We start from the raw sequence: 27,881 nt of genomic DNA, 5'->3' as shown, positions 1-27,881 counted from the left end.
CCATCTGAGCTAAAAAGGTGGAACTACGCGATTACTTAAAATTAAAAATTGCCTCATCGTGAGGTGGAAATTATCCCCCTTGGTAGGAGGGGAACGGGGGACGAATTATTCCATGAACCCCAAACATGGTACTGCCGACCGTTGCCGGCCACAGCGTCTCTTTGCTCCGAACTAACTTACTGGGTAGGACCCTTATATGCAGTACAAATTCTCGCTGCATTACTCCTGTGTGGACGTTTCATGTGCGTATTATGTAGTATGAATGGCCAACGGCAGGGGCGCCAGGAGCGGACTCAGGACACAATTAAATCTGCGATAGGGTCTGTAACATACATTTTCGTGATGTGACCTGTAACAATACTTAGTCAGATTCGGTGGAGAATGCAGAGGGAATTTAGCCGATAAAAATGACTTCTGGGCGAAAGTACAAACATGCCTAGGCCGCCGAGCCCGAATAAAGTCAAGACCCATTAGAGACAGGTGAAAGCTCCTCACATATGAACAACAGTATATCATCCACAAGCTCCGTCGACGGGGCACATTTATCTATTTCGATTTACTTATTCAACTTGGGACATACAATCAGATAAGGTAAGATACAACACACAGAAATAATGTATGATGTACATGTACCAGGAGAGAAAATTCATGGATTTTGGTAGAAACATATTTTTTTATATATCAGTTCAGGAGAATACAAATTTCCTTTGTGAAATTTTCAACCAACCTTTTAGTTGATGAAAGAAAAGTCGGTGAAATAGTTACGCACCAGTTGCTGATACTTTAATACGAAATTCGTGGCATATGTTACCGATTGGTCGTGATTAATCGTTCGAGGGTGATGTGCATGATTACTAACTCGGAACTGGGCATGTGCCAGCCTGTGCGAAACTCTCCCATATGGATGGTCCTCATATGGATGGTCCTCATATGGATGGTCCTCATATGGATGGTCCTCATATGGATGGTCCTCATATGGATGGTCCTCATATGGATGGTCCTCATATAGATGGTCCTCATATGGATGGTCCTCATATGGATGGTCCTCATATGGATGGTCCTCATATGGATGGTCCTCATATGGATGGTCCTCATATGGATGGTCCTCATAAGGATGGTCCTCATATGGATGGTCCTCATATGGATGGTCCTCATATGGATGGTCCTCATATGGATGGTCCTCATATGGATGGTCCTCATATGGATGGTCCTCATATGGATGGTCCTCATATGGATGGTCCTCATATGGATGGTCCTCATACGGATGGTCCTCATACGGATGGTCCTCATACGGATGGTCCTCATACGGATGGTCCTCATACGGATGGTCCTCATACGGATGGTCCTCATATGGATGGTCCTCATATGGATGGTCCTCATATGGATGGTCCTCATATGGATGGTCCTCATATGGATGGTCCTCATATGGATGGTCCTCATATGGATGGTCCTCATATGGATGGTCCTCATATGGATGGTCCTCATATGGATGGTCCTCATATGGATGGTCCTCATATGGATGGTCCTCATATGGATGGTCCTCATATGGATGGTCCTCATATGGATGGTCCTCATATGGATGGTCCTCATATGGATGGTCCTCATATGGATGGTCCTCATATGGATGGTCCTCATATGGATGGTCCTCATATGGATGGTCCTCATATGGATGGTGCGTTATGTGTTTGTGTCCTTTGCTTCTTTACAGACTTTAACACTTTAGATTCCCGTGTCGAAATCGGGCCATAACACAGCTATAACTATGAGCCGATCGCGAGGCACCTTAAATGGACAACGTGTGCGTGGGATAAGCCTGGCCAGGTGGATAGTACCCCTGCATGCTCACCACCATGCGCTACCACTTGCAAACAAATTTCTTACTAAATTATCCTGTTTGAAGAAGTCACGGTCCTGCTACAAGCTTTTTTGTATGAACATTCAATTTTATGTCCAAGCGTCCCTTTAACTAGCGATCTCTCTCCCTGTCTTGCTTCTTCAGAGTATAATTACAAAAGCCAAATGGTGGCATCATCACCCAGCGGGCTGCCTGTCCTCCTTTTTGTTTTGGCCTTGGCGGTGGCCCACCTTAAAGTAGAGGGTGAGTACAATGCTTCTATGTACCAACTTTAGAATACAATTTTCCAGATTTAAAACAAAACGCATTTGAAACGTTTCTAGGTTTCGTACCCTCATTCGTACCCTCATTTCGTACCCTCATTCGTACCCTCATTACCTGTTTACTCGGCGGCCTGTGATAGTCAAATAACGACTTACGCGACCGCAACTCAGCATTGACAATACATTATCAGTGAAATCTCACTTTTATCGAAACTTCAAGAAATCTACCTTGTTGATACTGTCCTTGTTGGTGTGAAGTGAGACTCATTAGCAGGCCAGAAACCATAACTAAGATCTAACACGAAAACATGGCAAGCTCAATTCTTCTTTTTGATGTTACAGCACATAATGGAGACGGCGGTAAGTACGGGACTGTATATAAATCTACGGTCAGTTTGCTTTCAATTGTTCAAAAGCAACCAGACTTATCAATGTTCATCTCTCTTCACAGAGTGTAATGCCAGAAGATGACGCATTTGTTGACAAGAACACGCAAATATGTACTTGAAGGTCTCGTCATGATGAACACTGCAGGTTGGCTCCCGCGATTCCCGGCAGAATTCAATAATCAAGATTCTATGCACAAATATGGGAACAAATTACCTCTCCCTCCCTTGGTTGTAAGAGGGTTTCAGAGAGTATGATAGGGTTTCTAAGAGCGTAAGATTGTCTAAATGGTTTTGATTACAATTATCCACCAGGGGATGCTATAGACCAGCTCTGCCCCACTACAAGTGGCACTACTGGCCCGCCCCACTACGGCGTTGCGGATCGAAGACAATTTTAATGGGCTATATATAGGGATGCTACTCTTCTCACGACTGCTTGTTCACATTTTTAGATTATGATGACGGATATTCTGGTGATTCATGGGGTAGCAGCAGCAGTTACGAGTCGGGCCACGGAGGCAGTGGCGACACCAGCCACGAGTCCAGTTATGGATCAAGTTACGAGTCCGGCCATGGCAGTAGCAGTGACACCAGCCATGGTTACGGTTCTGAATCCGGCCACGGAGGCAGCGGGGATACAAGCCATGGGTCCGAATATGAGTTCGGCCACGGAGGCAGCGATGATACAAGCCACGAGTCTGAATACGAGTTCGGCCACGGAGGCAGCGATGATACAAGCCATGGATCCGAATACGAGTTTGGCCATGGGGGAAGCGAGGACACTAGTCACAGTGGTAGGTCTATTCACAGTTCGGGCATGTCTGAACCCAAGTCTGTCAAGGCACTGACCTAGATCCGGCCATGAAGCCTCCTCCCTCTCCATACACATCCCACTCTCCTTACTCATCCGACAGTTACACCACTGTCCAAGGGCGCATCAAAGCCTCGATCCCCCTCTCAAATCATTTATCATATTGGACTCACATGATGCATTGGTAATCAGATTCACCGCCAGCGCATAAGTTGATGTTTGTAGATTATTGCATGTCTGCAAAGGAACAAACTAGCATATTTTTAAGTCAAATAATGTATCTCTTTCAGTTGTAATTATTGTGAAATTGGGCGAGCACTACCTTCTGTCGCAGTTCAAAGGAAAATGTCCATCTGGTACAACCTACCTGCAAGATGACGGGGAGTACAGCGAACCTGAGTGTAACGGTGAGCAAAACCGGACATTATTTTCGAACATAAAGATTTTCAAGCCACAGTTTTGTCATCGTCGAATACCAGTCAGTTGTGTGCTCATCCCTCGCACACGTTCATTAGTGCCGAGTGTTGGCCAGACGTTCATGGTGCTGTTTTGTGTGGCTTCGTTTCTTGATCACTGCTCGTAGGAGATTTAAATCTGGAATGTTGACACCTGTTGGTCATTCACAATGATTGAGAAATTTAATGTTGGTGTCGCTTTTGTCATATTTAGGTCAATTTGACCTACCTTTCAAAGCGTAAGTAGGTCAATTTACGGTACAGGCAATATGGCCAATATGGCACGAGGCGACCTCGATGGCCTCTGTCCGTTTAATGTTCCTTTCCTATTCTTTCATTTCATCAGTGACCAGCACGAAGCTTTTTATCCAGTGGTGTAAGTATCAAACATAGAATACATTCAATTGGTTTACCACAGAAGGCTTAAATATTTTGAAACGGTTTTTGCCAGATGTTTCTTTCTTTCAGTGACACTTTCCTAAGCCATAAACAGAATGGCCCCTTTTAATTGGTTCACATTTAAACCAGTCTCAATGAAGCAGGATCCAGAGCTTTCAATTGGCCAAAATTTAAACCAGTCTCGCTGAAACAGGATTCAGAGCTTCCAATTGGCCAAAATGACAGCTATTGCGGTACTATTTTCTATCCTAATTTTTATTATTATTGTGGCATATTTTCAGTATTTGCCAATGCTAAACAATACGGTAAGATGTCCTCCACGTCTTCAATATATCAGATGTATATTGTGTAAGGCCGCAATGCCATTGTCAAGTGCAATAAAAACAACATTATCCGTCAAACCAATGTATTAACACGGGATCATCATCCTGATCTAACATGTATATTATCAAACAGAGCAAGCTCGAGGAAATTTTCTTCCTGCCGTGAGTTCTATTACACACTTGTCCACTATGTACATGCTCTCGGATTTTCTACATTTGCAGGACTTTCTTGGAGCTGTAAGTACTCTGCATGTAGCCTTGTACTATGTCAAATACTTGTATGTCGCCAACAGAACTTATTGTGACATAAAAACTGAGCTGAAAGAACATCCAGAACTTTCATATGTAAACAGAACGGTTTGATGGCCTGTCGGTGAGCAGAGAGAAGAAGACCCGGTCAATCATTACCTTTCGCTTTTATCGCTTAAGCAAAAAAAGGATTTGGCCAATACGTACTCGTTCTTCATATTGACGAAAAACAATCATTTTGTAGCGTGAAGTAGCGAGGTAACTTTAAGCAGACTCAAGTCATTATGTTGTTCTAATCTGCAGGAAAGACAGGCGGGTCATTTCTTACGTTCAATAACGATATTGATAATGGTCGATATCGGATTTTCTAACAGTCAACATCTACCCTCTCTTTTCTACAGATTCAGGCTCGATAACCTTCTATATGGGTGAAACCTTCCCCCTGACACTGTTCAGGGGCGCTTGTCCATCAGGGACGGTTACGAAGGGATCGATGTGTTCGAGTAGGTATGAATTTGATTTTGATGGACAAGTTGTTACCCTGTAGCACTGTTAACGTGAATGTCAAGTGGCAGGAGTGGGGAGTGAGTGAGTGAGTGAGTGTGGAAGATAGCGAGTGAGCGAATGATCCGTTGATAAGGCTTCTTGTAAGGGCCAGAATGCCTGATGTTTGCCTTCTTTGTCCCAACTCTGAACTATCTTTTCTTTTGTTGGGAAGGACCAATTCGTTTGATCCTCAAAAGTTGGTACGACAACAATTTTAGAACTAAAGATTACGATGAACTCCACGTAAAGAGATGTAAACCTCACCATCACTTTCTGTCCCAGTATTCAGCGAATTACAATGTATAAGCGTTATTGAGTCAAACAGGATGTCATCTTTCTGATTTCAGTCACGAATATACAGCTGTTCAACCAGTGGGGTGAGTCTTGCACTGTCTTACATCCACAATGGAAATCTTGTGGCCTCCGTCGTCTCGACAACGAATTTTTCCCAGCCTCACCCGAAATCCGTCCCAGTTTGCCATATTTGTTCGTTTTAAAATGACACAATGGCGGGAAGAAACGAGATCTATGGGGGTCGTGGTTGGTGTGCGGTAATACTTTCCCGATGATTTAAAGACCGAAACGCCGCTCCTAACAACAAATACTCCGCTATTGAAAACTTCATAGTTTTGACTTCATCGCTTCAAAGATATACGCCCAGGTCAAAATATTTGAAATGTTTCCAATCTATATTTTGCAGTGAAGTTGTATGGTACTACCTTCGGTAAGTCTCGTTCCACACTTTAATCCGTTTAAAATGTCGTGGTGAGCACAGTTACTCTTCTTGCAATCAACATAAACATGAAATCATCATTTGATGCCTTATAGCCTACTAAGGTATCAATAGAAACGGAGAGAATGAGAATGGGAAAAACCTGGATTAAAAAACTGATTAGTGATTATGAATTGCTTGAAAGAGTTTCATCTGAGTCTCATTTATGTTATAATCTCATCATTATCCTGCTTCTTTTCAATAGGAATTACAATGACGGGCTTCACATACCCACCCCCAAGTAGGTACCATTTATTCCTCATAACTAAAAACCTCTACGGATTGTGTATCTGTGTTGGCCAAAGTGTTTTTCAAAATCTAAAAAACTTTATTTCTAAGAGTGCAGTCATTTGTATATTGGTTCAGGTAAATACTGTACTTCATAATCCTATAACGTATTTAAAATTATCTTTCAGCCCAGACTATTGTCGAGGTGAAAATGGGTAACAGTTATAGCATCAGTATGTTCAAGGGAACATGCCCTTCAGGGACGAAGACATCGGGGAAGATGTGCACTGGTGAGTAGAACTCATTATCAAATTTCATTTTCTCCAGCTGTGACCATGATAAGGGCGTTGTCCGAGAACACATGTAGGCCTTCACTTAGTATCACCAATAACCATCGTTACTGTCGTACGGACAAGGGCATTCTGCAGGGAAGTTCGCATATTTCTGTTTCTAATGACCTTTATCTATCACGCGACTACGGGGCTGGGCGAAAATAAGATATCATACCAAAGGTTATGCAATTTCGGATTCATCTCCCATGAGGTATGACACATTTGAAAGTAGAGCTGTAGTTATAATGATTTCATCAATAAGCTTTGACCTTTTCAATTCAATTCTTCAGTAACAAACGTGCAACTTTTTCTAAATTGGGGTAAGTAAATTACGTTCCGATCAGATCTCATCGGTTTTAGAAAAACGTATCAACCAAATGACAATTTCTATCTACCTTTGGTTGAAATCCAACAAAACAGTAACTGTCAAATTGAATTCTGAAATATCACTATATGCTCTAAGCAGTATGTGACCTAGATTCGTGTGACCTAGATTCGTGTGACCTTGAATGTGACCCGAATAACCGAGGGGTTTAGATACCATTTCGTCATACTTTGCTCATTCATAACCATTTGTCATATTTTCTTCTCACCTTTACAGTCAAGATCAACGCTATGAAATTTGGTAAGACAAAGATTATATTTATGAAATGCCTAATTTTACTGTGGAGAAGCACTATATGTCTTTCATAATGATATACAATGATAACTTTAAGAACTGATTATCATGATTCGTTTAATTTCACTTATACAGACATTGCCACGAAATGATTTTAATTCATTCTCTCTTCTCAATCGTAAGCTTTACTGGAGGTGGTGATATCACATCAGAATTTGCTGGTAACGTTTTTTCTATTATATTCCTATAGGCATTTCATGGTCTTGTAAGTATAACAGTTGCAGTTTAGCGTAACTTCGTGCGAAATCCAGATAATCAGATGATGATGTCTTCTCCCGGTAGTATACCATTAAAACGGTGGTCCTGGCCAAATGTATAATTATTGGTTTCTTCATCGTAAATACTCAGCGCGCATGAGACTGTTGCCAAGTGTGCCCATAAAATTGTATGGAATCGTATTGTAGGTAAATGCTCATTTCTTGTGACGATGTGATAGTCATGACATGCTTATCCATTGTAGATTCTTCCAGCGTAACAGTTAGCTTCAAGCTTGGAATGACATTCCCACTGATCCTATTCAAGGGTGTCTGTCCAAAGGGATCAGTGATTGACGGCTCCATGTGTAAAGGTAACGTCCATTATCTTATATCTTCAATAGTTTTAACATAAACGGTCAATATAATCACTGCTGCCAATGCTCAAACTGATGCGGCAAATGTCTTGTCAATTTAAAGCTGCTGCGTGAACGAAACTTTTTGTATTACATCAAGATTCCAACCCTCCCCTTCTCCCCTCTTCATGACTGACACATGAAATGCTATGTATATTGTATTTCAGTCACCAGCGTCAATTTGTTTTTGACCTGGGGTAAGTCGAATACAAGAATCATTCAGCAGACATTTAGCCTTAAAGTGCTTTCAAAGAGTTCGAAAACATGACTCTAGTCAATCAATGTTGTACCAATGTTTTCTCATGAATCAGCGGGAAATGTTGCAAGGGCGACTACTGTCCCAGCATTGGTGATTATCAAAAGGTTCAGAGTAAAACTTATCTTGTTCCATGTTAAAATGGAAAAATAACATTACAAAATTAATCAGTTTCAATGTGCATCATATGGCAAAGAAAATAGTGACCACTTCCAATTTTATAGCTTCAGATGCTTTTCAGCCCCTGATAGTACGTTATTTCATAGAATATCAATCACTATTTTGCTATATTTTCATATTCGTGTTATTTTCATTCACAAGTTCAAAACACTGGGCCAAAAATTGGTAAGTCTAACTTGTATATGATTACCTGTTAGTTCTTGCTTTCACATCAGTGTCATTGACAACATTTATATGTCTCTCATGTTGCTAAATGTGTATGAAGGCTCATAAATTATGTTCTGACAGTAAAAGTACACCAATGCAGGAATTGTCAGATACTTCAATATAATTTTTGCTCAAGAGTCAGCGTTCACATATTAGTTAATTGACAATGTCTTCCCAATGTCTGTTTTACATGTTTGTACAATAAAGTCAATACATTATTTAGTTATATCAAATTCTTACTTTATTCTTATCAGGAATCACGTTAAGCATGTTAAATGGTAAGTTAGTTGTATGTCTCGACCATCAAGATGTTATGCCCTTAGAAAGGAATGTTAGGTCTAACTTTCTGCAAACGACAACAAAATAAAGCTACACCCGTTAGTCGTTAACTAATGCATAGATGACAGGAATTAGCTGTTGATGTTAGTTTAATTTGACACATGTTATTCAGTAGTTCAGATACGTACATGTTATTTCATTTCTTCTAAAACTAGCTGTGGACCTTTGTACGGACACCAAGACTCCATGTAAAGGTACTGCCAAATGTGTTCCTAAGACTGGGAGTTACGAGTGCAAGTGTGAAACGAACTACGAATATGATAAGAGCTCAGGATGCAAAGGTAAACACGTTTCTCTGCTGTACCAGTTTAACTAACTTCCTTTAAGCAGATATAATCTTTTTTGGCAAACATTTGAGAGGTTAAAGGCAGCTATAATATCGGAAATAAAAACGCATAGCAGCATTCTTAGGTTATCAAATGAAGTTTCAGCTGTTGTCCATAAAAACGTTTCAGTAGCTGGAAAAGTTGTACAAATAACATATAATGAGCAGTTACCTGTAAATATGTGCAAAGAAATTAATAAGACTTTTAACATTGTTTAAAGACTTGTACTGATAAATTAATTACACATAAAGTATAAGATGTTAGAAAGCCAAGCTAGTATACTTTGTTAAAAAAAGGGTTCTACTTTGTTAAAAAAAGGGTTCTTCGTTTCAGTGATTGACCTGTGTGTGACCAAGAAACCATGTAAGGGTGATGCCACGTGTAAACCTAAACAAGGAGGTTATGATTGCAACTGTAAGAAAGACTTTGAATATAAGATTGATTCCGGATGCCAAAGTGAGTAGACTCTATTCATTCAGATAGCAAATCTCAATGATTCGTGACTATCGAGATTCAATCACACTTTATGATTAGTCTACAGAGCCTGGTTGCTCAAAAGCATTACCTTAGGCTACGGACTTGGGGTTAGATTGAGTGTTATGTCTAAAGGCCTTAACTCAAAGAGATGACGCCAAGCTAAAGTTGACACCAAGTTTAGTTTTTCAATATCCTTAGTAGATAATAGTCTTTGCATTATCATGACCTGTCCTGTTTGAGGCTGACTCCCAATTCATCATCGCCAGTGATCAACCACTGTACGACCAAAAAGCCGTGTAAGGGAGGGGCCACCTGTGCTGCTAAGAAGGGTGGTTATGACTGCACTTGTAAAAAGAACTACGAGTATGATGCAGGCACTGGATGTAAAAGTGAGTTCATTGTTGTTTTACTTTTGTTACTCTTTGTCCACTTGGCATGTCAATTGTCTTTAACGACTAGTCAACTATTCTACACTTTCTTCAAAGTGCAAGAGATAAAAACATCCCTTCCTTCCACTTGTCTGCAAGAGTTGTCTTCTTGGCATATGTTCGACACTGTTTTTCCTTTCAGTGATCGATCTGTGTCAGACAAAACCCTGTTCTGGAGATGCCACCTGCACACCTAAAGTTGGGAGCTACGAGTGCAAATGTAAGAAGGACTACGAATACATTAAAGGCACCGGGTGCAAAAGTGAGTAGACCCTGCATTCAATTGGAAAGTTGAAATTCCCTCTGTCTTTTGATAACAGGTTTTTTCTTGGAGTCATAAGTTCTGTAATTTATCTTTCTTTTCAGTGATTGACCTCTGCAAAACCACCAAGCCATGTAAGGGAGATGCTGTATGTCTTCCTAAGGTTGGAGGTTACACGTGTCAGTGTAAGAAGGATTATGAATACATAAAAGCAACCGGATGCAAAAGTGAGTGGAGTTCATTCATCACTTTCTCTTTGGTTATGTTGAATTTCGTTTGTCACTACTTAATTTTTCAGCCATGCAGAATTGACGGTTTATCTGACACTTCTGAATGTTCCCATAGAATGTGTCTTAATTTCCCTAAAGTTATCAAAAGCTACGTTTGCAGTTCATCTTACATTTTTTCAGTGATCGACCTGTGCAAGACGACGAAACCCTGCAAAGGAGATGCCACATGTGTTCCTAAACCCGGAGCATTCACCTGCACATGCAAGAAGGATTATGAATACAAGGGCACTGGCTGTAAAAGTGAGTTGATTTCGTTAAAACCGTTGTGAGCCTTCTTGAACTGCATTTTTTGTTTATGCGTGTGTACGATGTGTGCTTGACTTGACTGATAACTTTAAGTGTTTTCAGTGATTGACCTCTGTAAGACCACGAAACCCTGCAAGGGGGGTGCCACATGTACTCCTAAAGCTGGAGGCTTCACCTGCTCATGCAAGAAGGACTATGAATATGTTAAAGGCACCGGATGCAAAAGTGAGTTCAGTTTCCTTATTCACTTCGTGATCTATCTGGCTTGTTTTTTCTGGAGGAACTAAGTTTATTTCATCTTTCTTCAGTGATTGACCTCTGTAAGACCACGAAACCCTGCAAGGGTGGCGCCACATGTACTCCTAAAGCTGGAGGCTTCACCTGCTCATGCAAGAAGGACTATGAATATGTTAAAGGCACCGGATGCAAAAGTGAGTTCAGTTTCCTTATTCACTTCGTGATCTATCTGGCTTGTTTTTTCTGGAGGAACTAAGTATATTTCATCTTTCTTCAGTGATTGACCTCTGTAAGACCACGAAACCCTGCAAGGGTGGCGCCACATGTACTCCTAAAGCTGGAGGCTTCACCTGCTCATGCAAGAAGGACTACGAATATGTTAAAGGCACCGGATGCAAAAGTGAGTTCAGTTTCCTTATTCACTTTGTGATCTATCTGGCTTGTTTTTTCTGGAGGAACTAAGTTTATTTCATCTTTCTTCAGTGATTGACCTCTGTAAGACGAAGAAACCCTGCAAGGGAGATGCCACGTGTACTCCTAAAGCTGGAGGCTTCACCTGCTCATGCAAGAAGGACTATGAATATGTTAAAGGCACCGGATGCAAAAGTGAGTTCAGTTTCCTTATTCACTTCGTGATCTATCTGGCTTGTTTTTTCTGGAGGAACTAAGTTTATTTCATCTTTCTTCAGTGATTGACCTCTGTAAGACCACGAAACCCTGCAAGGGTGGCGCCACATGTACTCCTAAAGCTGGAGGCTTCACCTGCTCATGCAAGAAGGACTATGAATATGTTAAAGGCACCGGATGCAAAAGTGAGTTCAGTTTCCTTATTCACTTCGTGATCTATCTGGCTTGTTTTTTCTGCAGGAACTAAGTTTATTTCATCTTTCTTCAGTGATTGACCTCTGTAAGACGAAGAAACCCTGCAAGGGTGGCGCCACATGTACTCCTAAAGCTGGAGGCTTCACCTGCTCATGCAAGAAGGACTATGAATATGTTAAAGGCACCGGATGCAAAAGTGAGTTCAGTTTCCTAATTAACTTCGTCATCTATCTGGCTTGTTTTTTCTGGAGGAACTAAGTTTATTTCATCTTTCTTCAGTGATTGACCTCTGTAAGACGACGAAACCATGCAAGGGTGGCGCCACATGTACTCCTAAAGCTGGAGGCTTCACCTGCTCATGCAAGAAGGACTATGAATATGTTAAAGGCACCGGATGCAAAAGTGAGTTCAGTTTCCTAATTTACTTCGTGATCTATCTGGCTTGTTTTTTTCTGGAGGAACTAAGTTTATTTCATCTTTCTTCAGTGATTGACCTCTGTAAGACCACGAAACCCTGCCAGGGTGGCGCCACATGTACTCCTAAAGCTGGAGGCTTCACCTGCTCATGCAAGAAGGACTATGAATATGTTAAAGGCACCGGATGCAAAAGTGAGTTCAGTTTCCTTATTTACTTCGTGATCTGGCTTGTTTTTTCTGCAGGAACTAAGTTTATTTCATCTTTCTTCAGTGATTGACCTCTGTAAGACGACGAAACCCTGCAAGGGTGGCGCCACATGTACTCCTAAAGCTGGAGGCTTCACCTGCTCATGCAAGAAGGACTATGAATATGTTAAAGGCACCGGATGCAAAAGTGAGTTTAGTTTCCTAATTTACTTCGTGATCTATCTGGCTTGTTTTTCTGGAGGAACTAAGTTTATTTCATCTTTCTTCAGTGATTGACCTCTGTAAGACCACGAAACCCTGCAAGGGAGATGCCACGTGTGCACCAAAGGCTGGTGGGTATGATTGCAAATGTAACAAAGGCTTTGAATATGATAAAGCCACTGGTTGTAAAGGTAAGTGTTTTTTGTTGTATTACATCATTCTATCCTTACTTTGATGATGCGAGTGCCAACTATCTTCATCTCAATGTTTATTTCATGTGTTTGAACAGGCCAGTTTGTTCACTTGTGTATGACCAAATGAAACAAGTCTTCCGCAGTATATCAATTCAATTTACTGTAATTCATAACAGCAATGGTAAAAGGATAGCACTGTGAGATAATAAAATGAATTTATATAGCTAACGTGTAATATTTCTCTCTTCTCTCAGGCGTCATAACCCAATCAGAAATCAAGCCAGGTAAGTAATGAATATTATCACGGAAATAAAAATATATTGACCCTGACAAGTCTCGAACCCGCAATCTACTGGACTGGTGTCAGAGACCTTATCCATTAGGCCACGAGGCCACATGCTGGAGAGTGTTAAAACATAACATTAGGATCCCATAGTTTTGCGAACAGGGTCCAGTTGTTTCAAAACAGGTTTGTTGCTCACTTGGTGGAAGATGCAGCCTGTTCGAGTGAGTTCCTTAACTTGCTTTTTCACAACTTGACCCTTTCTTTCTTTATGCTGATGTTTCGATCACACACTCATTTGCTCTTTGTTCGTTTCACAAGAACAAGAACAACAGCAGTAGTAGCATGAGTAATAAATAAATTCATTATTAGTGATGAGCATTTAGTTTGTAACCACAGTGATGAGCAGGCGGACAGCTTCAAATTACATATCATCTTTCTGGTCACCTAAATCCCACACCCAAATTGTCCCTTCAAATCACGTGCACGGAGCTATATAAATACGATTGCCTTGTGCATGCACACTTCCGACTCCAAAAGAATCGACTCGAATCTTAATTCAAATTCGCCATTGCTCACATCATTGGCGCCAAAGACTATTTCTTTTGACCCTGTTGACCTCGCTTCTAAAAACATTTTTGAGAAAGCCATTCAAACATTAAAATCAACTACCAACATTATCTTTTATATCACCGAGCTATATAAATACGATATATCAAGACAAATCTGTCGCAATATTGAATTATACGATTAGCTTGGAACTATTTGCACCCAATTACCCTTCCGCCAGCGAGACCTCGTCACAATCATTGCGCTTTTTCAACATGGCGACGACATGAACAACGAAAATCCCATTCTATCATTGAAGCCTTGATGGCCTCGGCGGTTAGACGGTTGCACTATGGATTGGATGGTCACGGGTTCGAATCCCGGCGAAACTATTTTTTCGTGTTTTTTTGAAAAATTTCTTGTTATTAATCATTTATGTACGTTTATCAGGCGCGGATCCAAGTGGGTGCACCAGACGCACGGCTCCTAATTGATGTAAACTTTTTTAAATTGACCACTTATGAAATTTTGGAACACACCTGTCAAGGAATTTTGATAAGAAATGCAAAGCACGCTCCCTCTTCTTCCAGTTCCTAGATTCGCCGGCACTCTTATACCATCATCTTATACCATTATGAATATTATCACGAAGAAACCCCCTTCACCCGAACTTTTCAAGCTGATTCCAGGTGTTCGAGCACTCCAGAGAATGGTTTGACAAGTCAGCGCTAAATTCATTATTAGTGATGAGCATTTAGTTTGTAACTACAGTGATGAGCAGGCGGACAGATTCAAATAACATATCATCTTTCTGGTCACCTAAATCACACACCCAAATTGTCCCTTCAAATCACGTGCACGGAGCTATATAAATACGATTGCCTTGTGCATGCACACTTCGACTCCAATAGAATCGACTCGAATCTTAATTCAATTTCGCCATTGCTCACATCATTGGCGCCAAAGACTATTTCTTTTGACCCTGTTGACCTCGCTTCTAAAAACATATTTGAGAAAGCCATTCAAACATTAAAATCAACTACCAACATTATCTTTTATATCACCGAGCTATATAAATACGATATATCAAGAAAAATCTGTCGCAATATTGAGTTATACGATTAGCTTGGAACTATTTGTACCCAATTACCCTTCCGCCAGCGAGACCTCGTCACAATCATTGCGCTTTTTCAACATGGCGACGACCTCAACAACAAAAATCCCGCTCTATCATTAAAGCCTTGATGGCCTCAGCGGTTAGACGGTTGCGCTATGGATTGGATGGTCACGGGTTCGAACCCCTGCGAAACTACTTTTTCGTGTTTTTTGAAAAATTTCTTGTTATTAATCATTTATGTACGTTTATCAAGCGCTGATCCTGATGTAAACTTTTTAAAACTGACCACTTATGAAATTTTGGATCACACCTGTCCAGGAATTCTGTTAAGAAATGCAGAGCACGCTCCCTCTTCTTCCAGTTCCTAGATTCGAAGACACTCTTCTAGTATGTAGAATTATGAACCCCTTCAACAAGTTTACTTAACTGTTGTGTTTTCTTTATTTCCCTAATAGGAGGCTCAATATCCATCTCAATATTCAATGGGAAGTGTCCACAAGGAACTGAGCTGGTCGGAAACAACTGTGTCAGTAAGTAGATGGTGTTATCTTTATCATGTATATGGTGGAGGCCTACCACATGTCAGATGAGAGAGCCAACAGCTGGCTTTGGTGAAACCATGGGTTAGATAAAATTCTACTTTCCAAACGGCAGCATGGAAACTTTTTATCTAATTCCACCCTGTTTTTTACATTGATGGTAGTAACTAATATAGATTGTTAGTTTTAGTAGAATTGTTCGTAAGATATTAATTTGAACTCATCAGATACTGACTATCATCGTCAATTCCCTTCCAGTAAAACAGTTCAACCTGTTCATCATTTGGTGTAAGTAAAAACAAACAAAGCCACAAAAATCAGTTGTATTTGAATTGAGAAATAAATGTTCTCTGAGTAATATTATCTAAAGTTCTTTAAAAACGTGATTGAGACCCACAAACCCGAATTTCTATCTGCATTCAGTTTCGCTATGATCACATCTTGCTATCTTCAGAGTGTAATTACCAACCCAGTACCTCCCCACAGTTCATTTCATAAATCAAAAACTTTATTAGAAGTCATTAGTGTTTTTATGTCATGTTTTGTTTACAGTGCAAAAGAATGCTGTGAAATTAAACATTGACAGTAAGTATTTATACAAAAATATCGACCCCGGCAGGACTCGAACCTGCAATCTTCTGATTCGAAGTCAGACGCCTTGTCCATTAGGCCACGAGGCCAGCTGACCTTATTAAGACATTTGGGAAACTTATTGATAAAAGCCATTAGCCTGTCAAATCCTCCAGTTGTCCAAAATCTTCCTGTATTTTTAGTTCAAGATTATCACCTGGGACTAACTGTTGTTGATCACATATATCATAATGTTACCTTCTTATACACATTTAGTAACGCAAGTAACGTTCCCATCCGTCATCATCACTCAAAACGAATTGAAACAAGGTATGTCAACCGGTAGCTAAGTGTCTGTTATCTGAAGATTACTTTACAATCCATACAGCTAAAAATAGAATTGGCTAAATAAGGAATTTAGAAACTGCTCATAATATCGATGAATTTCTTGTGTTTCAGTAATATCTTAAAGATGGAGAACCAAATTATAATAACATATAAAAATACTTAAATTGTATGTATTTTTTTGTGGGAATCCATGTTTTGTAACATTGTGCCAGCTTATTTACGGTGAGGAATCTGTAAGCACTTCTGCCAAGAAATTTGAAGGGGAAAATCATCAATATGATATTGTGGGGCAGTTATGGATTGACAGGGAGGACAGAGGATGGGACACTTTTTCTGTCCTGTCCTGTAGTAGATTGGCTGGGAGATTTCAGTACACTCTTGACGCTATTAGAGAACCTACATAGAGAAATTCTATGTTTCAGGGGGTACATTTTCGGTCACGTTGTTCAATGGTGTATGTCCAGTGGGAACCATCAAGGAAGGAAACACCTGTCTCAGTAAGTAATTCTCCAACATCTCTGCTCTGTTTCCATGTCTTCTTCTTCTTCTTCTTCAGCGTTCAACCTGCCTAAGTACTATAACCTCAGTCCTGTGGCGGAGATGAAGCGGCTTGTCGCCCGAAGGTCCGGCTGTGTTCCCCACAGCTTTTCTTCGACCTTCGTGTCCTTTGGCCAGAATCTATTTCGTAAATCCTGGTACAGGGGACAGTCCTGTAGGTGTTTCCATGTCAAATTCACTAAGTTTCCCCATCTGATGCCGTGGATGATGTGACAAGCCTTGCACCTGCAGGGCTAGAAAGGCATCCTCAGACGGATATTCTGGTGTGAACATCCTAACGTCCTCTGCAATCAATTCAAAGAGCCTCCAACCTGTTCTTTCAAGACTTAATTATTCAACTGGGTGTATTTGTTTTGTTTTTCAGTCAAGCAGTTCAACCTATTCATAAGTTGGTGTAAGTAGCCAATCAAGATGTTTACTGTCATTCATTATGAAAGAGAAATTTGTTTCTTTTCATTTATCTGATGAGTCTTCTTTCGTGACATCCCTTACAATACCACCTAATACAATGCCTGTTAGAACTGAGAACTATTATCTTATAACTTGCTCATCCATCTGGACGTTTTTAAAGAACTCTGTTCACTCATGGCACTGTCGTTCACACGGCAGAGAATAGGTTTAGGTCTTCTAAAAGTATGACGTAGCAATATCATATTCTTCTTTAAACAGTTAGAGTAAATGCTGCGACTTATAACATCGACAGTAAGTAAACCTCTGTAAACGTCGATCTAGACTACCGTTGTGTTAAGTCGATTTAGATACTTCTTAAAAAGAGTTTGGTTTACTTGTGGAAATATGCTGTGTATTGTCCCATTCAATAGCAGGTCAGTTCTTTTGTGGGCTGCATTTGTTGCATATTACTTCCAATTCCTTTTCCAACTGTGACTGTTGGAAGCATCCTTTCCATTCTCTCTTCTTTCATCTAATTCTACCTCTCTTTCTATTAAGTCTCAAAACTAAACATTCCTTGGGGTAAGTATTAGACACTTAAATAATTGCTGTTCAATTGTTTAAAAATTGGCTAAAGATGCATTCTGATCAAACTTAGGGAAATCCCTGAAACAATTGTGGTCGAGGAGGTATTTCAGTTTTGACAAGATTACATGATTTCTCTTTTGAGTGGACACATGCTGTAGTCACACTGGTTTTTTTTACATTTGCATGTAATGATTCAATGCATCAAATAATATGACCATACGTTATTTTCGCTTCAGTCACGTTGGATACAACTCAATTCAAGCCAGGTAGGAGAGATCAGGATTCATGAAGATCTCAATAGATTGACATGTATGGTACTTCAGACAAGATTGCTCTTGGCATTTATAACATCATTTTGTCCGTTTGTCTTCAGTCAGAGTATAACGCGAACTCTATCCGAATGTTTCGATGATATGGCTGCACAATGGACTTCTGTGTATGGTTCGTGGCTGCACTGGCTTGACCAAGCATGACCTTTCTCATATTTCAGATGGTAGTTATTCCATCTACTTCTTCAAGGGTGTTTGCCCGAAGGGCACTGAGAAAAAGGGAAACAACTGTGTCAGTAAGTTACCGACATTGCTAGACCTTTCCTTGTTAATTCTATCTGGAATCACAAATGTCTCAACAATTCTGGGAAAGTTCCGAAAGGAACACGATTCCGAAATGATGATGATAAATGGACACCTGCTTTTTCGAATCTCTGTCAATCTTCAAAAGAATAACCAAACATCAGCGAACAAAGAACTAACCAGCAACTGATATAAAATAACCCATTGCTTTGTTTATAGTCAACAAGTTCATGATGTTCGTCACATGGCGTAAGTATGAAATTACCAAAAAGTAATATTTTGATGTGCTTTTAAGAGTATAACGTTGATCTTTGTATAAATATATAAGTCATCATTAATTGAACTTGTTAAATAATTAAAACTGTATCTCCGTAAAACTGATTTATATGAATTTAGGTTAACATTGTCTAGCACAGATTAGTAAAGAAAGAACAAATCAGAATCAACCACAAATTTGTAAATTCGGTTTGAATGAGGGCAACGCTGATTTAAGATATTTTGTTGTTGTTTTCTTAACAGTGAAAGCAAATGCTGCCAAATACTTCATAAAAAGTAAGTATGGCCATGCAAACTTAAAGCAGTTTTCGCTATGTCATGTCAATAGGGCATTCAGTCCGTCCATGGCCCAAATGAACAAGAGAGTAATGCCATTACGTAAACTGATCAATTCATTGGCAATCAGCTCATGGGTTAGACCATGGGACAATTGTTCTTGTATGTGCACTGTCGCAAAGAGAGGACACAAAGCTTTTATAGGGATCCAGTTGCCATCTGGCATAGTTTATGCCCCTCCATGCAAATGCCTCAAATATCTACAATACATGTATCTAAAATATTAGTGAGGCATCACGTGTATACGTAGGACGAGTGTAAGTGGACAGGAAGATGATCGAAGATGAACCAGCTGGTTGACGCCTTACAAACATCTTTAATATTTATATTAAACGCCAGCGTTTCTCACCGTAGTAATGCCTTGCCTGAGAAGTTGGATTAATATAAATAAGAAAACAAAGGTGACTAACTGCATATTTCGTCTTTCAGTCACCAATCTTAGCTTCCCAACTGGTAAGTCTTATACAGTCAGAGGTATGGCGTAGTCAGATGACAATCATTTGCCCAGGACTCTAGTTATCAAATTCTCATGATCAAAATATTTTCCATAAAGTAAATACTGACAAGCACAGTTGAGAAAGAAAAAATGACATCATCAGTATGTGATAATATCAGCAGTCAGTTTATAAGGAATGTTTTCAGCATCAGGCATGGGAATGGACAACATCGACAGTATATGTTCTCCCTCTCTCGGTTACTTTGATTTTTCATAAAGTGTGCTTTTCTCTTCGTTAAACTGTAGAAGGGAAAGAGGAGGGTCACACGTCTGGCGACTATGACTATGAGGAAGGTCACACGTGGGGCGACGAGCATGGATCAGACTATGAGGAGGGCCACACATCTGGCGACGAGCATGGATCAGACTATGAGGAGGGCCACACATCTGGCGACGAGCATGGATCAGACTATGAGGAGGGCCACACATCTGGGGACAGCCACGGATCGGGAGGGTATGAGGAAGGACACACATCTGGGGACAGCCACGGATCGGGAGGGTTTGAGGAAGGACACACAGCAGGGGACAGCCACGGCTCAGAAGGATATGAAGTAGGTCATACGTCTGGGGACAGCCACGGATCGGGAGGGTATGAGGAAGGACACACAGCAGGGGACAGCCACGGATCAGACGGATATGAAGTAGGTCATACGTCTGGGGACAGCCACGGATCGGGAGGGTATGAAGTAGGACACACATCTGGAGACAGCCACGAATCGGGTGGTGGATCTTCAGGGTTTGAAGAAGGACACATATCCGGGGACAACCACGGATCAGGACAAAGTACGAATGCCTTTTCATGGTCTCTTGTAAACTATATTCATATAGAAGATTAGACAGCTTCTTCCATGAACAGTACGAATATGCAAAGATGCACTAGACGAACAACATGATAACTCCTTCGCTGAATACCATAACTAGACACCATCATATGCTGATGACATTGATGGCGATTGATTGGATTGGATGGTTCCCTTTTCCATTTGATATGTTATAAACTTCTCATATCGTTCTCTTGAATAGACAAGCATCTTGCTATTTCAGCCTCTTCGACCAGTACCAGCACTTCTACCAGTAAGTAACGAAGAAAAAATTACATCAAAACCCAGTCCCAACTTAATTACGTTTTGGACTCTTATTAGAGTAGTGACGTGAAATGCTGCCCTGAGACGTCTAATAAAGATATCATAACATGCCTACTTATTTTCCAGTGCAATTCTCATCTGGGCAAACCTTCCCTCTGACAATGTTTGGAGCGTATGGTAAATGTCCTTCAGGAACAGCGGCCAGTGGAACCAACTGCAAAGGTGAGGATGACAGTCAGAACGTGTGCTTTCTCTCCCAATGGTCTTGAATGACATGATATGATTCAAAGTAGAATTGGATGAAATGCTAGTTGCATTGCAAATATAACTGTACAACTGTCCATCGCATCACTACTTCTTGTCCGAGACGTCGTTTTTGATCAGTTTGTTAAGTGTTCCAAATTATCTATTCCAGTGACCAGCGCCAGTCTATTCATAACTTGGTGTAAGTATCAAATCTACAAACAGATCTCCTAGTAATGACATCAAAGGGACTTGTCAAAGGATTGCAGACAGTGAGCTAGCAAATGGATCTATGGCAGTGGCAGTAAAGGGAACTACACTTTCTCGAATAGACAGGCTAAAGGCTAGCAAATGCTTTTACTTCAATTTTGTACAGAAAGGCCAAGTGTAAATGTACTTGGAGTTTTAGATAAAAGCATTAACTTCTCTTTATTCATATCACCCAATGAGTCGAGTCTCAAAACCATTTCCCCATATACATGTATAGGCAAGCAGTGGCAGTGTTCGCTGCTACCACCGGCTTTCGTCTCCCCAAAAAGCCTCTCCACAACATCCTTTGGCTGAGGACTCCCGATTCCCACTCATGAAGTGTCTTGTTAATGATGCCCATCTCGTGTATGGCTCGCCCACTTCTGTAGTCACATCCTCTGTCTACGAGTCTCATCATAATAATAATGTCTGGTCACATAGACCTAGGTCTAGGTCAAATCTAATGTAATTGATGTTTCTGGTTTTGTAGTGAAGACGAATGCAGCCAAATATGGTAACAACATCTTTTCTAACGTATTTAGTATTCTTGTTCTTAATAAAACTTCATCTTAATGATTGTATAGTTTCGACAAAGTGTATTAATTTCCAAGGTGGTAGACATGAATAATTTATCGATTTGACCAAATGTAATATAAGAATGACAATCTCATTCAAGGATATAGCCTCAAACAAGCCTCGAACTGCCATCCAAGAGATATCACCAATATGATCAGGAATTTTTCACGCACTGATCGAGTTTACAAATACAGGCATGTTGATTGTTTCGAAGTATCCCATGGCCAGTTCGGTTTTTAAAGCATTTTTCTTCTTCTAGGAATCAGCTGGACTGGTAAGTTGAACAAACAGATGACTTTTTTCTCTTGGAAATGCAGAATTATTAATTCTATGGACAAATACGTATTGCTGATAATGTTCATGTAGTTTTATAAACACCGAGTAGGAATCACGCACGATCGTCTCTTTCTTTTTGGTTTTCTTGTTCTCTCTTTATGATACCAATGATAACAATGAAAATCTGAATATTTTGTACATTGTATGTAGTCGGAGTCTAAATATAATGATATGGGTCACTTGTTCTCGTTGACATTCAGCCACTACCTCCACCCAGCCGATGCAAACCAGTAAGTAACTGAGTATCAAACGAAAACTCTAGATCGATCCTTTAAATCATATTTAGACTGTAACTGTGGAATATCATTGCCTTGCAATTAACCACAAATGTTGTGTAGGGAGTTGGTTTTCATATTCTTTATAAACCTTGACTATCATTGTCTGATTGCGGCTATTGGATGACTCCTCACTACCACAGCTGCAGTCTAGAATTTATCATCATTATTGTTAACTTTTCAAAGAAAACGTACTCGTTTCCTCGACTGATTAAAGCATCATATTCCATTTCCTCAGTGCAATCCGCCTCCGGGCAAACCTTCCCTCTGACAATGTTTGGAGCGTATGGTAAATGTCCTTCAGGAACAACGGCTAAAGGAACCAACTGCAAAGGTGAGTTTGACTTTTGTAAAAGACCAACACCATTCAGGTTGAAATATGTAGGTATTCTGTTCCAATCTTCTGTGGACATTGTACTACCTCATACTTATCGCTGCTCAATTCTTGCATTCTGATACATGTACAAATCGTGTTGTCACGACAGCCTTGTTCCTACCATGCCTACTGATCGTGTTTTTGTCCGGGGTCAGCTTTCTTTGTTTCCAATCATCTTTCGACAATCAATAATAAGAAAATACTACCCCTTGTTCTTTCTAGCTAGAATGTATGTTTTTTATTTTTCACTTTTTGTTCTAGTGTCCGACTTTAAACTGTTCACGGCTTGGTGTAAGTATCAGTATTTCATTGAATAAATGCAGTTGGCCCTATATTATCATACGGGTAGGAGTTCGAAGTATGGAGTGCTGATGGTCTGTACATAATCACAGTTTAAGGTGACAGCTGGTGGCAGGAACCGTCAAGATAAGATACAGCTCTACCACACATCTAGATACAACAGGCCCCGATCCGTTCTTTTAAATCGGTCACAGGGCTCTCACTTCATCGACAGCCACAAACTGAGAACCTTGTTTTACTATGCTCATATTTTTTAGATCCCTAAACGATAAATGAAAGTATCGTTATTGTTTCTTCTTTGTTTAGTGAAGACGAACGCGGCCAAGTATGGTAACTATCAGAACTATTTCTAAGTAACTATTAGCATACAATGTAGAGCATTTAGTTGACACTATCTCGATGAGTAGTGTTCCAGTATGTGTGTCGCTTGTCGTCAAGCGCTGCCCATGACTTCATACCTTCAAATTATACCAAAGTGACCGCACACAAAAAGTTACAACTACCACTTTTAAGAGGACATGCACTATGTTAACATTTGCATCCTAATTTAAACACCTCTTCTCTTCAATAGGAATCAGTTGGTCGTGTAAGTAATACACCGGGTTAAAAGAACCACTTGGCTGGTGCAATACATCTTGAATTATCACAGTCAGATTGCACGCTCATGAAGAAGGACAGATAGCTATCGATGCAATCGAGTTAATGGGTGATATGAATAAAGACTAGCAAATGCTTTTATCTAAATCTCCATGTACATTTTCACTAGGCCTTTCTGTACAAAACTGAAGTAAAAGCATTTACTAGTCTTTATTGTAGAGTTTACTTCTGATTGTGTTTACCACTTTGACAATCCATGTACCAGTACAGGTGTGATGATTCCGAGTATTTCTTTTTCCTCTCATTGTTTTAGAGTGCGTTGGAAAACAAGAGTGACACATTTCTATGTGTTCCCCTATTAAAAAGTCGTGGTCGCTAGCTCTGGCTGCCTTCTGTATGGAAACACCAAAGATGTGGAAAACATGCCTTAGCCATCTCTTCTTGACAATGATGGCCGGAGCATGAATGGTCAACCTTCGCACCTTATCACGATCCTTGGTGTTTCAGCATCCACTCGGTCTTACACCACGCCCATGCGAACAAGCAGCAGTAAGTAACAGCCACCTCTATCAACGATGGGAACGTAGACATAGTCCCCCGTTGAGTAGTCCTGCTCCATTGTTCGCTGATGCAGGGGTAGGGTTGGACGTGTCAAGTTAAATTCAGGACAGAGATCAAAAACACGTAATTGACATTGTATTGTGTCGACACTTTTTCGAATCACTGTTACTCTATATTTTTCATGTTCCTTGCAAACTGTCAACACACCAACTTTATGTGCTCGTTTTAGGTTATTCCAGAACAAGCTGTAAGTAGTCAACGTGGTTTCTCCCTTTCCATGTGTGTATTCCGCGATCTGGACCAAACTCCAGTTTTGAATAAGAACAGTCAGGCAGTACTAACCCCACACTTCAATATCTAACCTCGAACATCATTTAAAGGCAATACAAAGACAATTCGTGAACAGTGAAGCAGTACAGCTACAAAGATGTTGGATGAAATGCTGGCCATCTTTGAACCTTTATGGATCAATAACAATATAGGAGTGCTGCCTCCGTATCGAGTGAGCATCCAATGTGCGGCATACCTGCCCAGTGGCAATAGATATTCCTTTATGTTCTCGTCGTACATGTATTTATCTAAAAAACGCATAATTTTTGTTGTTTCAGATTCGTCCACTGGGTGATCGTGAGTTGGTTACTAAAGAAGCGTAGACCAGGAACGTCGTGATATTTCTCGATTCTTTGTTGGTACTTTCGAAGGAAGCAGTGGAACAAATAAATACTTTCATTCTCAAAATTATAGACTTTTCTGGTGACGATAGACCTTGTGTTCTTGTCTTCATTTGTTATCCTCAAACCAAATGGATTGTCGAGCGTATCGAATGAGCTTTTACTCAGATAGCAGTAGTGTTTAAGGTTAGTTACTCATTGAAACATAAATCTGGAATTTGGCGTTAAAGACAATACTGTTAACACCAGTAGTATTGTCTCTTTTGCTCCAGTAATTGTCCAGTAGTATATATGCCATTGTTAAGCAGACTTCCGGAAGAGACTTAGTGGATTGTTTACAATCTACCGTGGTCTAGTTGGCAAGTTGCCAACTAGACCACGGTAGATGCCAACTAGACCAAGGTAGATTGTAAACTAGACTGCAGAGTAGATTGTTGACCGCTGGCGTCTCGACTAGCCCAGACGATATTGTTCATGACTAGATCGGTATGTAGGAGTAGACCTTCTCTATGTCAACATCTGTCTTGAACGCATCCCGAAGGTTGAACATCGCTCTCCCAAACCGCACAATTTCCAAGTCAAAATATTCGGCCAGAGCTCGAGTATTGCTGGTCAACATTGGTACAGTCAAAAGCAGCTCGTGGTCTTTAAGATGATTCAGAGTAATGAATGAAATGATTTTGATTGCGACATCTGAACTATCTGCGAATAGGACAAGTCGGCAGATTTTTGTGCTCTCGTCGAAACGCTGCAAAGCCACGCCCACGGTTTTCCCAGCGTGCTTTGCGAGAATCACGGTGCCCGAATCTGCCACACTCTTCATCAGGGATTCCATCTCTTTATGGAGGTTGTTGATGACAGACCTTTCATACCGGAGGAATTCAGTGAAACTCGTTTGGCCGACATCAGTAATCGTGACATCATTCGTAGCATCATTGGCCTTGACCTTTGTTGCCTCGCTCGTGACCTTTGGATGACCTCGTATGTGACTGTATTCTCCCTCGGCCTGGATGGTGTACCCGAACTTGGGGTAAAAGTCGAGAGCACTTTCAACAGCGTTCAACCAACGATTCTTGCCTTTCGTAAATTCAGGGGGATTTTCCACGAGTCGTTTGCCGACCCCCTTACCGCGGACTTGCTCGTCCACAACAAGGTCAGTCAACTGGAAGAGGTTATCTGTAACCTTGGCCCAAACAGCGATGCCTGAAAGAAAGGTGTAGGCAGATGGGTACTTAGTATTTTCTTAAAAAGCATGAATTATCACCAATTTTTTTATATAGGTGACGTCGATAATGAAAAGGATAGCCCTGCTTAGCGGAAGGGTGGTTTGTGTCTGGCTGTATCGAGAAATTGTTGAACAACAAGCAAGCACCCTTCATGCTCACTCGCCTGTGTAATACGAGCGCTCTTGTTCCATTTTGATATTGGGCCCATTGCCCTATTTGCAGACAGGGTAAAGCAGAGTTTGCACGATTGGACTGGTCAAGTCAATTTCATCTGTATGGATTCGACCAAAAACTCAGCTTTCTGCAAATGGTGCTCGATGCAATTGCAACGGAATGGCATCTACAAAAACAAAAAGGTCACTTACCGGCCGCCTCGCCGTCCACTTCGGCGACGGTCACATCAAATGATGATGCACAGGCCTGAATATGAAATGTCAGAATACATGTACATGTGTGTATACTCAGCAGTTTTTTTGGATGCAGTATAGGCCTATATCTGCCTATATATGCGGATCTGCTATGACCAGCACTGTCTACCTGACCAGACATGCTATTTTAAAAAACTGACTCAGTGAGGAGAACGAGGTAAACCTAAATGACACTATGTGCTCATTGTGATGAATGGGGTGATATACGCATCCTGAGGAAATCAGGGATTTGTGTGCAGGGCCGAAGAAGCGAACATTAACCCCTGATTTCCTCAGGATGGGTGATATGCCTCAGGAATACTTCTTCGAAAGACTCCGGTATACGTCATACCCATGCCGATTTATCGTCTTGTGCCAGTCCTGAAGTCGCCTCCTTTCACGACTGACTGGTCGCAGCTGCGGACGGAGGATACCGACGCACAACACCAATAGATCGACATGGTCTTACCTGTTGGTATTTCAAGTCTGTTGAATACGCCCATCCCAGTTTAGCCATCCATTTATTAAACGAGGAAAGGTCTTTGTCCGTTGCTGGGCGCAGTATCACAGCCATGATATTGTTCTAAAAGAAGTCAAAAACGGGATACAAGATTTTAGGCCTAATTTCTCAGGCCAACACTGTGCCAGTCTTAACAATGACAGCCAATACATGTAGGCCAAAGCCGTTTTTTTCCAAATTTGATATCACGTTAAATTACATCAGGCCAACAGTAGGTGATAACCGGGGAGCTCTGTCGAACAAGTACGAGACCACTCATTTATGAAAAGATAAGGATTTTTGTGCCAATTATAGTTTGTGTATCATGTATTCATCTATAAATTGAATGCTTATGTCGCCAGAAGGTAGGGTTTTGATCTACCGAGAAAACTGAATGTAAAAAAATGTCACACGGGGTGAACTGGTTCGCTCTTATTCCCTTTTAGGCGCTGGACCATCCCAGCCGGTGTTCAAATCTGCATTGAGAACGAAGGCCGGTCCACTGCATCCGGGGTGTAGGCATATCCTCCTCCCGCTGGTGCAACGAGGCCGCGGTCCACTGCATCCGGAGTGTATCCTCTTCCCGCTGGTTATCGAAATATTTCCCGATTGCCGATATTTCCTAACGGCAATGCTGCATAGAGGTAAGATTGATTGCCACACAAAAGCAACAGTCAGTTTTCCATAGGCCTAATTAAAGATGCAAACGATAAATTACCTGATATCTGTGGTGAATTACACTATTTTCCGAAATATTCCATACTGCGCCATCTATTGGATTTGTGAGACACTGTATATGTCTCTGCACACAGTGTTCGCCATTTTGGGCAAAATACGCAGCTTGACCGGAAAAGTCCG

At 40.8% G+C, this 27,881-nt stretch overlaps 2 protein-coding genes and 1 non-coding gene across 3 annotated transcripts; 1 reads left to right on the top strand and 2 right to left on the bottom strand.

Moving 5' to 3' along the window:
• The first annotated feature begins 545 nt into the window (after nt 1-545).
• On the top strand, nt 546-24,902 carry LOC135495017 (uncharacterized). The gene is made up of 64 exons (XM_064783405.1): nt 546-591; nt 2,000-2,098; nt 2,461-2,478; nt 2,960-3,301; nt 3,609-3,725; nt 4,120-4,149; nt 4,454-4,477; nt 4,718-4,732; nt 5,146-5,247; nt 5,638-5,667; nt 5,991-6,014; nt 6,268-6,303; nt 6,479-6,580; nt 6,913-6,942; nt 7,224-7,247; nt 7,492-7,506; nt 7,762-7,869; nt 8,079-8,108; nt 8,489-8,512; nt 8,809-8,832; nt 9,049-9,174; nt 9,553-9,675; nt 9,963-10,085; nt 10,267-10,386; nt 10,491-10,613; nt 10,797-10,916; nt 11,025-11,147; nt 11,231-11,353; nt 11,437-11,559; nt 11,643-11,765; nt 11,849-11,971; nt 12,055-12,177; nt 12,261-12,383; nt 12,468-12,590; nt 12,670-12,792; nt 12,875-12,997; nt 13,255-13,284; nt 15,405-15,479; nt 15,747-15,776; nt 16,041-16,073; nt 16,335-16,388; nt 16,829-16,903; nt 17,329-17,358; nt 17,634-17,666; nt 17,913-17,936; nt 18,179-18,208; nt 18,433-18,507; nt 18,734-18,763; nt 19,034-19,066; nt 19,556-19,579; nt 19,869-20,405; nt 20,667-20,696; nt 20,834-20,929; nt 21,123-21,152; nt 21,690-21,713; nt 22,035-22,049; nt 22,312-22,341; nt 22,625-22,720; nt 23,024-23,053; nt 23,369-23,392; nt 23,634-23,648; nt 24,167-24,208; nt 24,450-24,467; nt 24,829-24,902. Exons 2-64 carry the CDS (start codon nt 2,020-2,022, stop codon nt 24,843-24,845), a joined length of 4,719 nt encoding a protein of 1,572 aa, XP_064639475.1. The 5' UTR covers nt 546-591; nt 2,000-2,019; the 3' UTR covers nt 24,846-24,902.
• Nucleotides 16,096-16,168, bottom strand: Trnar-ucg (transfer RNA arginine (anticodon UCG)). The gene has a single exon. It is a non-coding gene; the product is annotated as a tRNA-Arg (tRNA).
• LOC135494486 (uncharacterized) lies at nt 22,972-27,775 on the bottom strand. The gene is made up of 4 exons (XM_064782519.1): nt 27,742-27,775; nt 26,994-27,107; nt 26,483-26,537; nt 22,972-26,094 (listed from the first exon to the last, which is right to left on the bottom strand). Exons 2-4 carry the CDS (start codon nt 27,096-27,098, stop codon nt 25,370-25,372), a joined length of 885 nt encoding a protein of 294 aa, XP_064638589.1. The 5' UTR covers nt 27,099-27,107; nt 27,742-27,775; the 3' UTR covers nt 22,972-25,369.
• Nucleotides 27,776-27,881: the final 106 nt, after the last annotated feature.

Source organism: Lineus longissimus, chromosome 10, assembly GCF_910592395.1.
Source record: "Lineus longissimus chromosome 10, tnLinLong1.2, whole genome shotgun sequence".
Classification (NCBI taxonomy): Eukaryota; Metazoa; Nemertea; class Pilidiophora; order Heteronemertea; family Lineidae; genus Lineus; species Lineus longissimus.
This window is presented reverse-complemented; position numbering and strand designations above follow the sequence as displayed.

Bases quoted from the DNA above. Each gene is read 5' to 3' on its own strand.
- LOC135495017 (XM_064783405.1), top strand. From the start codon at position 2,020: ATGGTGGCATCATCACCCAGCGGGCTGCCTGTCCTCCTTTTTGTTTTG. The intron at 11,972-12,054 runs GTGAGTTCAGTT...ATCTTTCTTCAG, and splicing joins TAAAGGCACCGGATGCAAAA to TGATTGACCTCTGTAAGACG. The intron at 22,342-22,624 runs GTAAGTAACTGA...CCATTTCCTCAG, and splicing joins CACCCAGCCGATGCAAACCA to TGCAATCCGCCTCCGGGCAA.
- LOC135494486 (XM_064782519.1), bottom strand. From the start codon at position 27,098: ATGGCTGTGATACTGCGCCCAGCAACGGACAAAGACCTTTCCTCGTTT. The intron at 26,538-26,993 runs GTAAGACCATGT...TTTCATATTCAG, and splicing joins CAGACTTGAAATACCAACAG to GCCTGTGCATCATCATTTGA. The intron at 26,095-26,482 runs GTAAGTGACCTT...CCTTTCTTTCAG, and splicing joins AGTGGACGGCGAGGCGGCCG to GCATCGCTGTTTGGGCCAAG.